Source organism: Amblyraja radiata, chromosome 34 (genome assembly GCF_010909765.2).
Source record: "Amblyraja radiata isolate CabotCenter1 chromosome 34, sAmbRad1.1.pri, whole genome shotgun sequence".
In the NCBI taxonomy this organism is placed as follows: Eukaryota; Metazoa; Chordata; class Chondrichthyes; order Rajiformes; family Rajidae; genus Amblyraja; species Amblyraja radiata.
Genome location: NC_045989.1, coordinates 16260810 through 16274542, shown reverse-complemented (window position 1 = coordinate 16274542; position 13733 = coordinate 16260810). Strand labels below are relative to the sequence as shown.

Below are 13733 nucleotides of genomic sequence, written 5' to 3'. Positions count from 1 at the left end.
TGATGGAAATATGAGCTTACATGGTAGCTCTCAGACATTCGATGGCTTCTCCTTGTCCTGTAATGGAAGATGAGATCTCTGGCATCTCAGGCAGAATGGGTATGGAACTGCTCAAATGGAGCTGGCTACCATTTCCATGCTGGAAAAGCTTTGTGAAATGCCCCACATTAACATGGTTTGTTGATTTTTCTTCTCTCATTTCCAGATTGTTATTCCACAAATGCCTGGCAAGTTACAGTCCTTGGATATAAAAGGAGAAATGTACTTGAATGGGGTTGTTGAAGGCATGTCTGCTTGCTTCCACTATCTGCAGCTTCTAAAACAAAAGGGATTGTGTGAGGAGGGATTGTGTGAGGAACGTGGAATGTAAGAACACATAGGAATGAGGATATCATTTAATTCTATGATTTAAGACCTGCCATGTTGACAACCTTAGAAATAGCCACTCCAAAGATAGTGACCACAGTCTCCTCAATGGGGGGGAAGGAATGCAGCTGCCCCAACTGGTTAACTGCTACTCCCTTCATTTGTCCTCTGCGTAGCAAGAACATATGAATAGAAGTAGAATGTTAGCATATTAGGCATGTTCCATCTTTCAGTGAAATTGTGTATTTGTGACCTTGTCACATGACTCAAATTCCCGTAGTAACTTTGGATTGTAAAAATCAATCAATCTCAGACATAATAACATCAATTGTCCTGCAAGAGAAATTGGGCTAGTGACAGTCAAGCAATTTGTTAAGATGATGTGTGGCCATTATTGAATAACTGACAATGTACACAGTTTCTGATATATTGGTGTGAAGCTTTCAGCAGAGTTTGCTGTGTTGCAGGGGAGGATGTGGTTGCAAGGTTTGAGTCCTGGTAGCCATTTGACAGGGAGGTGTGAGCAACTGTTGACACAAGTAGTTCTTTCATGGTGTATGGCATCTGAAGATAGATTCACTGGCCTTGTCTACCTTTCCTGGAGATTGTAAGGGATAAGGAGGTATAATCAGAGAATATAAAGTTAGGGTAGGAAACACTGATATTAGAAAATAGAAAACAACTAGTTAGCTAACATTCAGTCTGGAGGGTCTAATGCAGTAGTGCAGGATTGGTTCTTCAACCACAAATTTGTTCACAATTTACACAAATGACCTGAAAGAGGGAACAAACTGTAAGGGTTCCAAGTTTGATGATGATACAAAATTAGACAAAAAAGACACGTTGCTATGAGGATATTGTGATTCTGCTCAAATAGAGTGATTGGGTGAAAAACTGGCAAATGAAAATTAATGTGGGGAGCTGTGAAATTTTACACATTTCGGTAATAAAATCAAGAGGCAGATTCTTATCTAATTCGAGAGACTGTAAATGAATAATAGAGGGATCGAGGTATTCTAGTGCATGCATCAGAATAAGTTAGCAGGCAGTTCTACTACTATCTCGCCCCCTAACTATTTAATATATCACTCTATCAGACTATTCCTCAGCTTCTTCCATTCCACTATCCAATCTCTCCCAGTAGCCAAAATGCTCCAATCCAAGCAACATCCTGGTGAAAATCCTCTGCACAAGCGCCAAGATCTTACAAATTCATTACAATCTTTAACTTAATTACTTGCCCAATTAAATTTCTAGCACCATCCTCCAAAGTTTTATTATTTTAAATTCTATTAAAACTGCCATTATGGGAAAGATTTTTTAATCAAGTGACTCGATTAGCTTCGCAATTTGAATTTCAATTTAATTTCATCAATCATACTGAAGCAGAATAACTTACTTACTTAATAAGAAACTGAACTGATGGAAGCTTTCATTTTAGACCCAAGAAATTCAGTCACATTACACAAATGCCAACCATCACTTAAACTTTGCCAGGTAGCTGACTGTGGCTCTATGGTAATTCAATCTGAAGTACCAATATCAGGTGCACCCTGGGCCTCACCATTCAGCTGAAATGATTCATCTATGCCCCCAAATATCTGGGCCCAAGGGTGTGAGCATTTGATTCCACAGCCGGTCCTGAACCATTGGGAGTCAACGGCAACAATGAACAACGAGCAAGTGACTCCGTTTTCTTTAGCTAGGAACAGGTAAGACAGAATGGAAAGAATATGGATATTGGGTGATGGCAGGATCAGGTTTTGGTGAGGTGGTAAAACCAACATATAAAATTAGGTTTTAAAGGACACACTGTGCTTGTAGAATCATAGACTAGCAAACACTTAATGCCATTATGAGAAGGAAACAAAGAGAATATAAGTAGCAGTAAAAAGAAGATGAAAGAGCAGGGAATCAGAGTTATTGGGATAAGAATGGAAAGTGGCCAAATATCAAACCAGCCATAGTCTTATAGCTGAGGTTGAAGATCAGATTGGCTCTGTTGCTACTCAATTTCAGGACCATGTCCTACTCTACTCTCATGTTTTTATATCCTCAAAACAGAAACATAACTGACTTTAAAAATCTTGTTCACCTTGTTGATTACTAAAAAATACAATTTAAAAATCTGTTTTCCCATGTTATCAATTCAGGAGCTACAACTTAAATAGTCTCTTCTTCTTTCTTAATTCCTATTTATATTTGTGATATATATTTGTAATATTAATTAATCTAAAACTTAAATTGTTTAAACCTAACAAATAAATTTATGGGCTTTCGTAATTTATCAAATTAAGACCCAAGTTCTCCATTCAGCAAATTTAAATTTATTCCACAATATTTAATTCTACGCAAATGTTTCTTGCTAACATTACCCGTAGTGGCTGAAATGCTTGTGATCAATGTATCCAATTGAAAATACCTTTTCTCTTTAAAAAATTGAGGCTTTGAACAACTGAATTGTGCAGTGTAAAGAGCAAAGCAATGCGTTCAGACCCACCTGTGCTCATTTCATTGCCAACGCCTGGCATTATCACATCTTCTACAACAGCAGGACTTCCATCCTCCAGCTGGCCTTCAATTTTGCTAATTGTCTTAGCAAGGGAGAAATTGGAAAAGTCCTCTGGAACTGCAACATCATCAGCCACGTGTAATTCAAGACTTTTATGTTTAGCACTGAAATTGAAAAAAACACTTATTTATTTTCCTCTTTTCAGTTCAGAAAATAATTTTCTGCTGAACTGGTATATTTCAAATTAGAACACATCAAAATACTAGTTATTATTAAATAAATAAATATGCTCACTTGGGTGTAAGTGATAAAATATTGCACCCCAAACCGTGTTGGCTGAATCATTAAATTAATTAAAGTACATTAAAAATGTATTGAAACAAAAATATAAAACATTATTCTAATCCAGTGGGCATTCTGCTTCATAAGTAATTTTTACTCGATCTGATTTAAATTTATAGAATGAAAAGTGATGTGCACCAGAACAAATTTCACGTATTTAAAAAATTCATAATTGGCTAGTCAGATATATTTTGACAAATTAACTCATTCATTTCATAGTTCCTTTTACATTTTCCCAATCCAATGCACTATTTTCAAAGAACGGTTCACTTTACAAGGAATCTGGAACAAACGCAAACAAAATAAAACTATAATAATAATAATAATAAAATGTGGATGTGTATGTTCTAAGCTTACAGCAGAGTTTATTGAATAATTGTCTTGCTAAAATGTAGTTGGATTTTGTCTTGTAAGTCAAAGGTGTTCAAACAAGGGCCTGTACATTCTTTGTAGCTAATAGGTGTTTGTAATTAGACTACAAAAATATGTTCGTATTCAGGATTTTGTCATAATTTGCTTTACTCTGTTTATTTTCGAATTTTAGCCCCTTTTTCCTCCTTTCACATAGTGAAACTTTAGAAACAGAATACAATGGTACTAAGTAAATTTAAAGAAAGAAACATCTGTTACAAAGTTAAAAGAGGTTTGCATGTATCAGGTTGTTAGGCCAGGACCTACTTTATATAGAACTGTTGCAGTACAAAGAAAACACAGTTGTTCCAGAGTGACTTTGACAGATACTCCTTAGAACAACAAGCTACTTTACTGGGCAACACACCAAGTGTTGAATTATGAATGCTGTCTTCTCAGTACAAAAGTGAACTGTAATGAATTTCAAGGTTAGTGTAAATCAATTTTTAAATGGTTAAACTGCATTTCATTACAGAAATTTTCAGATATGTAATGCAGAAAAAATTGCACTAGATTGCTAGATAACATGTCTTAAAGTACTGAAAGTTTGCCTTTCAGAAGAGAAATTAGGGAACTCTGCCACCTGCAGAGGGTGGTAGAAATTTGGAATTATTTTGCTGCGATCAGCAATTCACATTCGATTTTAAATCTGAGATTGAGAGATTTTAGTTAACTGCAAGTATGAAGGAGTGGAGAGAAAATATGGTACCTGAAGCCGAATCAATGATCAGCAATGATCTTATTGATTGTCAGAACAGGCTTAAAGAACTAAATGGTCTCTGCTTAGCCAAAATTACTTGCAGCCTTAGAACGCCACACTCTATCTCTTAATCTTAGTTCCAGTTTAGGTTGCACAAAGCTGACTAGGAACTTAAATAGAAATAAATAATGGTAATTGTTAATATGGTTCTGCACATTTAACATCTTGCTTATCAGGTCTCTTTGAACACTAAGTGCTATATCAGATATATGGTATGGATGTTTAGAAGATTTTACCTTGTCATTTTCTTTCCTTTGCTTTCTGAACATGGTCTGGTTTGTTCTACATTCCTCAAACCAACCTTACTTTTGTTCTAAAGTACACAATTGAAAACAAAAAGAAAACAATTACTGTCACTATACAGTTAGGATTTCAATATGTGCAGTATCATGTCTTTCATTTGATAGTATTTAAAGCTAACAACAGACAAAATATATTCACAACGCCTAAGAACTCGATGCAGGGAAATCTCAAGGAGAAGTGTGCAAATAAATGGTGCAAAAGCACTTTAATACTCATAAGACACTGTTAAATAATTTTGGTTTGAAATTTCAGGCGTGCTAGGGAGAGATGTAAAGAGGAGGGGCTTTGTATTATTGATCTAGGAGTCATCACTGCAATACTGGGGGAGGATGACTCCAAACGCTCTTCAAATGAACCCATAAAAGCAGAGCTTTGGGGGAAAAAAGCAAGAATTTGATATGATTATATTAAAGGCCTTCCAGGTCAGCAGGAAATAGAGGAGCAGGTATGTTGGAAATCATGGAAAGGTGTAAAAGGAACAGGATTATAGGAGTAGTGAATTTCAATTCCCCAATATGAATTGGCAATGTGAAAGGATTAGATGCAGTACAATTTTTAAATTGAGGGTTTTGCATCAGTCCTACTGCAGTACAATTGTAATTGATAAATGTACAAGTGTAAGCTGGATAGGAGCCATCATCATCCTGATGGTGCATACATTTGTAACAGTCTTGTACACACAATTATTTGATGAAGATATTTTGCAAAATACATGTTTTCCAATGAGGATAAACGATTTACAATGCTTTCTTACATCAAAAAGTAATTTGAAAGATTTGCAGATGTGGCAATACAATGGTTTTCTAAATTTGTGAAAAAGTATTTAAAAGTTAATCTATTTACTTCTGGGTTTTTTTGCTCTTCCCTAGTCAATGTACCATATACATCAGCAAATTTGATTATATCCCATTGTTTCTGCCATTGTTTCTTGCAGTATTTTCTGTTTTTATTTCATATTTCCATAATATATCGTTTTTTGAGATTAGGAACTTTAATGTTAGAAAATGACAAGAACATCCACTGGAAAACTGGAATTCTTAGACCCAGAACAAGGGGCCACATTTTAAGAATAAGGGGTAGGCCATTTAGAACTGAGACGAGGAAAAACATTTTTACACAGAGAGTTGTGAATTTGTGGACTTCTCTGCCTCGGGAGGCAGTGGAGGCTGATTCACTGGATGCATTCAAAAGAAAGTTAAATAGAGCTCTTCGGGCTAGCTGAATCAAGGAGTATGGGGAGAAGGCATGAATGGGGTACTGATTGTGGATGATTGTGGCGACTCCTGCACCTATTGTCAATGTATCAATGCAGGTAAAATAGGAGTGGGAAAACCCCCCCCCCAATTAATTACGTTAACCAACAAAAAACCAAACAACACAAAGATATGACTTTCAACAAAGCAAGACATTTTATAAAGCAACAATGATTGACAAAAAAACAACTTCCTGTTACGTGTAAAGTAGGTCACTCACAGCAAGATTATAATTAGAAAGCAAGTTAAGAAGCCACGGTGTGAACTGCATATATATTTTTTAAAGTAATCAAATCATCTTTGCACTAAAACCAGCATACCCTACAATCATGAAGGTATGGATACATGTAACATATTAGGCTTATTTAAGTTTTCAAGTTGTAGAAAACAACATAGAAAGCATTTACAAGAAAGGAACCAAGATGTTTGGAAGAGCAATTAAAAAATAATTGTCACTGTCATCATTATGAAAGTTTAGATTTTTATTCTAATTATTATTTTTATACAGGATTCATTGAAGAAATAATTGGGTTTCATATGTCTTTTTAAAGAATCATTGATTTGACTGCTTTTAAAGTTGATTTGTGAATTGCAATAGAATCATACAGCATTGAAATAAGCCCTTCGGCTCAAATTGCCCAAGCCGGCCAAGATGCCCCATCTACACTAGTCCTATCTGCCCTAATTTAGAGGCCCATGTCCCTCTAAATCTTTCTTATCTATGTATTTGTCCAAATGTCTTTTAAATATTGTTATAGTACCTGTCTTAACTTCCTCTGGCAACTTGTTCCATAAACCCACCACCCTCTGCATGAGAAATCGCCCTTCAGGTTCCTATTAAATCTTTCCCCCACGCACCTTAAACCTATGTCCTCTGGATCTTGATTCCCTTACTCTGTGTAAAAGACTGTGCATTTACCCTATCTATTCCGCTCATGATTTTATACATTTCCATAAGATCACTCTCAGCCTCCTGCACACCAAGGAATAAAGTCCTAGCCTGTCCAACTACTCCCGATAGCTCAAGCCCTCATATCCTGGCAACATTCTCATAAATCTTCTCTGGACTCTTTCCAGCTTCACAACATCCCTCCTGTAGCAGGGTGACCGATGCTCCAAATGCGACCTCAACAATGTCTTGTACAACTGTTACATAACATCCCATCTTTTATTTTCAATATAGGGAAGCAAAGAACTGCAGATGCTGTTTTATACCGAAGATAGACACAAAGTGCTGGGGTAACTCAGTGGGTCAGGCAGCACTTCTGGGAAAAAAAGATGGGTGACATTTCAGATTGGGACCCTTCTTCAGAGGTTTACATGTACCTCATTTAACGTCATCTACTGCATTAGTGTTCCCAATGCGGAGTCCTGTACATTGGCAGCACCAAACGTAGACTCGGCGACCATTTAGCTGAACACTTACGCTCAGTCCGCCTAGGCCTACGGGATCTTCCGGTTGCCAAGATTTCAACTCGCTTTCACATTCACATACTGACTACTCTGTCCTGGGCCTCCTCCATTGCCAGAGGGAGGCCACATGTAAATTGGAGGAACATCACCTCATATTTCGCTCGGATAGCTTACCCAGTGGTATGAACATTGAATTATCTAATTTTAAGTAACTTCTACTTTTACTCCACTCTCCTCACCCTCCCCCCTTGCTCCCTTCCTCCACCTAGTTGTTTCACCAGTTCCATAGTTCTCCATATTGTTTTTACCTCTTGAGATCACACCTTCACTAGCCAACAATGGACCGATCAGGCATTGCCATGCCCGAGGTCATTTGTGGCCGGTCCTGATTGTTCCTGGTCTTTTCTCGCCCCAACCCCGCTCCCCCGCCTCCACCCCTTATTTTCCAGTTTGAAGAAGGTTCCTGATCTGAAACATCACCTACCCTTTTTCTGCAGAGATGCTGCCTGACCTACTGACTTACTCCAGCAATTTGTGTCTATCTTTCTATATTCAGTATGCTTACTGAAGAAGGCCAATGTACCGAAAGCCCTCTTGATTATCCTGTCTACCTGTGACACCACTTTCAGGGAACTATGTACCCACACTCCAAGATTCATCTGCTCTACAAGACTCCCAATACCTCTCACTTATATGAATTCCTCGGCCCACCTGATCAGGATCCTGCTGTAATTTTTGATAACCATCTGCTCTGACTACAATATCAGCCACTAGTGTCAGATTGTTTTTTAATGAATGGAAAAAGAGAGTGAGAAAACAAATGCACTTGAAAGTTTTTTTTAAATAAAGACAAACTCAAACTAATTCACTTTACATCCCTTGCAAATTACAAAGGGTTGGTGGCTATATAAAATTAAAATTTTGGCCATAATTACTTATAGCGATGCAAGAAGCTATTTGGCTACCATTGGCCGACAAGGTAATCTCATTGCGTTATTCTCCAACTATTTAATTATTTTTTCCATTTACCCACACTCATGTAATTTACGGAAATCAATTAACCTCTCAGCAGGTTTTTGATATATGGGAGAAAACCCCGAAACATGTCCAGTCATGAGAAGAACATGCAGACTCCACACAGGCAGCTTCCAAGGTCAGGATTGAACCCAGGTTGTTAGAGTTATGAGAGGCAGTGCGGACTGCCGAACCACCAAGATGCCTTACATAGTTGATGCATAATTCCAATTAATAATTTAGATATACAGTTGGGTACTGTAATTACAAGTTATATAAGTAAACTGTTTTAATATATAATTTCTATCTAAAATCCATTGCAAGTTCATACCTTCAAAAAATACCTATTTCCACAACATACAATGTAACATATGAAAATGCTGGATGTTTCCTCACTTCAACAAAATGTGTTTCACATGTAATTCTATCAGGGAGCGAAGGCATTTTTATTTATGCAACTGTAATGCAAACTACACCATCTGTATTTAAGTAACAGCATAGGAAATACGTCAGTATTTTAAAAGACCTATTGAAGGCATGTTGACTTTGGTGTTTAAAATGATTGGCTGTCTAGGCTATTCGTGGAGAAATCTGAGTACTTTATGCATTCAAAGAGCAGCAGGTAATCAAGTTTGGAGTCCCTAGTCTAACCACTCACCAATTTTCACATCCATCATTCAGTAGTTAATATATAAAGTATAGTCATATTCTCACATAGACAGAAAGTAGTAGTGTTGAATTTACAGCTGACCGAAGATATGCTTTACTGATCACCAAATATCCATTATTTTAAACAGCACGTTTATATGTAATACTTCATAGGAGCTTTTCATCTTTAATTCACATGAAACATTAAAAAATAATTTATAAACAGGATAAATAATTCAACTATTGTATAGAATATATACAAATCCTAAATAGTGGAGACAACAGACATCAGTATTTACTGGTAGAAATAACTTAAATAATATGATTAATATGACCAATCAATATCTTGTCATATATTGCTTACTCAATACCATGCCATCAGGTGCACAATTGGGATATTATTTATTTAATGTCACAATTTATTATATCAAACTTGCAAAGTGAGAAGCCATTTTATACAGCAAAACATTGCATTGTTTGATAGACTGTTAACATATTAGCAAGTACAGTGATTTGTATTCACCAAAACAAAATTGCAATAACTATAACTATTTAAAATTGATTTCTTCCTTTTAATATATTAGTTCTAAATACTAAATCACAAATACGACGACATTCCTTGGAATTTAGTCATGTGACAAATCAAATAAAGTTGGAGAACACAAGTTTTAAAATACTGTTTTTCCCCCCCAAAGATGTAACAGAAGAGATTTTGCAATTAGTAATCCTCTTGCATCTGAGCTGCAAAGTTATTGGATATAGAAACATAGAAACATAGAAACATAGAAATTAGGTGCAGGAGTAGGCCATTCGGCCCTTCGAGCCTGCACCGCCATTCAATATGATCATGGCTGATCATCCAACTCAGTATCCCGTACCTGCCTTCTCTCCATACCCTCTGATCCCCTTAGCCACAAGGGCCACATCTAACTCCCTCTTAAATATAGCCAATGAACTGGCCTCGACTACCCTCTGTGGCAGGGAGTTCCAGAGATTCACCACTCTCTGTGTGAAAAAAGTTCTTCTCATCTCTAGCCTGTCCAACCCCTTAAGAATTTTGTAAGTTTCTATAAGATCCCCTCTCAATCTCCTAAATTCTAGAGAGTATAAACCAAGTCTATCCAGTCTTTCTTCATAAGACAGTCCTGACATCCCAGGAATCAGTCTGGTGAACCTTCTCTGCACTCCCTCTATGGCAATAATGTCCTTCCTCAGATTTGGAGACCAAAACTGTACGCAATACTCCAGGTGTGGTCTCACCAAGACCCTGTACAACTGCAGTAGAACCTCCCTGCTCCTATACTCAAATCCTTTTGCTATGAAAGCTAACATACCATTCGCTTTCTTCACTGCCTGCTGCACCTGCATGCCCACTTTCAATGACTGGTGTACCATGACACCCAGGTCTCGCTGCATCTCCCCTTTTCCTAGTCGGCCACCATTTAGATAATAGTCTGCTTTCCTGTTTTTGCCACCAAAATGGATAACCTCACATTTATCCACATTATACTGCATCTGCCAAACATTTGCCCACTCACCCAGCCTATCCAAGTCACCTTGCAGTCTCCTAGCATCCTCCTCACAGCTTTCACTTCAGGGTCTTAAGCCTCAAACGTAATTCTCATTAAGTCCTATGCTGTCACATCTTTGGTATGAAGCATGAAATTATTAAAGTGAAGCCCAATATAGAGCATAGAACAGTGCAGCACAGGAACAAATCATTCAGCCCATGAAATCTGTACTAAACATGATGCCAAATTAAACTAATTCCTTCTGCCTGCACTTAATCCATATCCTTCCATTCCCTGCATATTCATGTGCCTATCGAAAAGTCTCTTAAAAGCCACTGCTGTATCTGCTTCCACCATCACACCTGATAATATATTCTACGAACCTATCATCATCTGCATATAAAAATCCGCCCCATACATCACCTTTAAATTTCCCTCCTCTCACCTTACAGCATTGTCCTCTAGTATTTGACATTTGCACCCTGGGTTCTGACTGTCCACCTTATCAATGCCTCTCTTAACTTTATAATCTTCTATCAAGTCTCTCCTCAGCCTCCAGAAAAAAAAATCCAAGTTTGTCCAACCCCTTCTTTTAGTTAATATCCTCTAATCCAAGCACCATCCTGGTAAAGCTCTTCTGCACCCCCTCCAAAACCTGTACACCTTCCTGTAATGGGGAGACAGACCGGAACTGCACACAATGCTCCAAACCAAATGCGGCCTAACCAAAGTTTTATAAAACTGCAATAAGACTTCCTGACTCTTACATTCAATGCCCTGACGAATGAAGGCAAGCATATCATTTGTTCCCTCTCGTGAAAAAAGATCCCTGGACAGCACTATTAATAAGCCATTACTTATTCCTAAAAAATTATTACTTAAAAAATTGGATTATTTTCTTATTTGTGGTAACAGAATCTTTTCTTATAAATGCAATGCTGTTTGTACTATAGTACCTTCCAAATGTGCATATAATTCAGAATTACTCACTGCATGTTCTGAGAGATGTATATATGTTTCCATCTCCTTTATGCGGCTAAAAATGGTAAAATTAACAACTGAAGATTTTATTTATCTGAAAATTTTGGTTTACTGAATAAGTAAGAGCATGCATTCCATAAAATTATTCCATAATTTTATTCCATATTATTCCAAAATTATTCCATCATTTTATTCCATCATTTTAAGGTGAAGGGGAAAATATTTAATAGGAATCTGAGGGGTAACTTTTTTACACAAAGGGTGGTGGATGTTTGGAACAAGCTGCCTGACGAGGTAGTTGATGCAGGGACTATCCCAACATTTAAGAAGCAGTTAGACAGGTACATGGATTGGACAGGTTTGGAGGGATATGGACTAAAAGCTGGCAGGTGGGACTAGTGTAGCTGGAACATGTTAGCCGGTGTGGGAAAGTTGGACCGAAGGGCCTGTTTCCACACTGTGTCACTCTATGACTCTAATCCAAATAACTATTAACACATAAATCTAGCCAATTAAATCAATAGCAGAGGGCTGCTCCTCTAATTAAGTCACTCAGGAAGAAGTGAACAAACTAACTTGCATTTGCATTATATCAATCAGCTAAAGCGATTCATACAAAATTAATTGCTTTTGCAGTGAGGAGGGAGGCAAGTTTTGTTTCATAGTTTGTCATTAAAGCAAATTGTTAGAATATCAATATTGGCATCTGATCATTTAAAATTTGTGGACAGCAAATTACTAAATCCAAAATTACATTTTTCTGCACTGTTACATTGGTTACTCAACAAGGAAAATGAAAATGAATAAGTGAGTTAAGTGGTTTGTATGTGCTCTATGCGTTCACATTTCAGCTAAAAACAAAGCAACACACGGGTGCTCATTAGGATGCTTGCACAGCTTGTTTTTTTTGGCTTCCTATTTTTGTATATTATTTTTCTCCTACTTAATTAGGTCAACAGTTTGCTTTCCTTGGTATCATTGCCAAATTTGGCTGAAATTAGAAAATGTTCATTTGGAAAACTCACATTTATTCAGAGCCTTTTAAAGCACTAACTGAAGGCTCATAAAAAATAGAAAGGACTGGCAGCAAACTGGGACAGCAAGAAGAACTGCTGTCTCATGGTTCCAGTGACCCGGGTTCAACCTGACTGGCGCTATATAGGAACTGGTGTGGTCTGTATGGAGCTTGCATCTTCTCCCTGTGAATGCATAATTTTCTCCAGGGTACTCTGCTTCCCTCACACCTTCCAAAGATCTTGGATTGTAAATTAATTTGCCATTGTAACTTCGAAGCAGGATGTTCACTTTGATGAGACTGCATTATAGGCCTCCCAATAGCCAGCATGAATTAAGCAAGCAGATATATTAGGAGATTGCAGATAGCTATAAAAATAATATGGCTGTGTTAGTGGGAGATTTCCCAAATATTGACTGGGTCTTCCATTCTGTAAAGGGCTTGGACAGGGTGAGATTTCTTGAGTGTGTCCTTCCTTACTCAAGAAATAGAGAGCCCTGCTAGAGAGGTCTTCTTCTATGGGAACAAGGTTGGGCAAGTGACTGAAGTGTAATCAAATGCAAATGCAATCAAATTGGACTAGCCCAGTATGCCAACTTGGCTGGCATGGACAAGGTTGGTCGGAATGCTTGTTTCCGTGCTATATAAGCTCTACAATTCTGTGACCTCAGGTATGTATCAGGGGAGGGAATGGTGCAATTGACGGGAACACGCAAAGAATAGTTTACAGCAAAGTTAATGGGAAATGCGATTACTGTGAGCAAACCTATTATTTTGTGGCTGAATTACACACCTATGTCACAAAAGCATATGGAAATATGGAAAGAGATTAGTAAAAGTAAATAAAGCCTTGATCAAGAAGATAATACATTTCAAGGAAGAATTTAAAAGATGTAGATTAGGGACGGAAGAATATCTGCAAGCAGGTCAAGATAATTGAAAGCCAATGGCAAATTGAAGAGGCACAAGGACAACATTGAACTCAGAAAAAGGAGTAGTAAAAATAAAATTGCTTCTGGAAATAGTAAGTGGCAAACTACTAAGGGTTTTCAAGACAAGAGAAAGAATTTTAAACTTCAGGCAACGTACTTAGTAATAATGTACTATATTCCTGTGCTATCATCGTCAGTTAAATTGTTAGTTTGTTGGAATGATAATTAATACTAGCCTTCTGAAATATCTAATACAATCAAGCAAAGCTTAT

At 37.3% G+C, this 13733-nt stretch overlaps 1 protein-coding gene across 1 annotated transcript in view; it reads right to left on the bottom strand.

The window, feature by feature from the left end:
* tex9 (testis expressed 9) overlaps positions 1–13733 on the bottom strand; it is a 34797-nt gene that overhangs the window by 10847 nt on the left and 10217 nt on the right. Inside the window, exons 6-7 of the mRNA XM_033050083.1 lie at positions 4628–4704; positions 2867–3042 (exon numbers count right to left, since the gene is read on the bottom strand). Coding sequence (XP_032905974.1) covers positions 2867–3042; positions 4628–4704 — 253 coding nt within the window. The remainder of the gene's footprint in view (positions 1–2866; positions 3043–4627; positions 4705–13733) is intronic.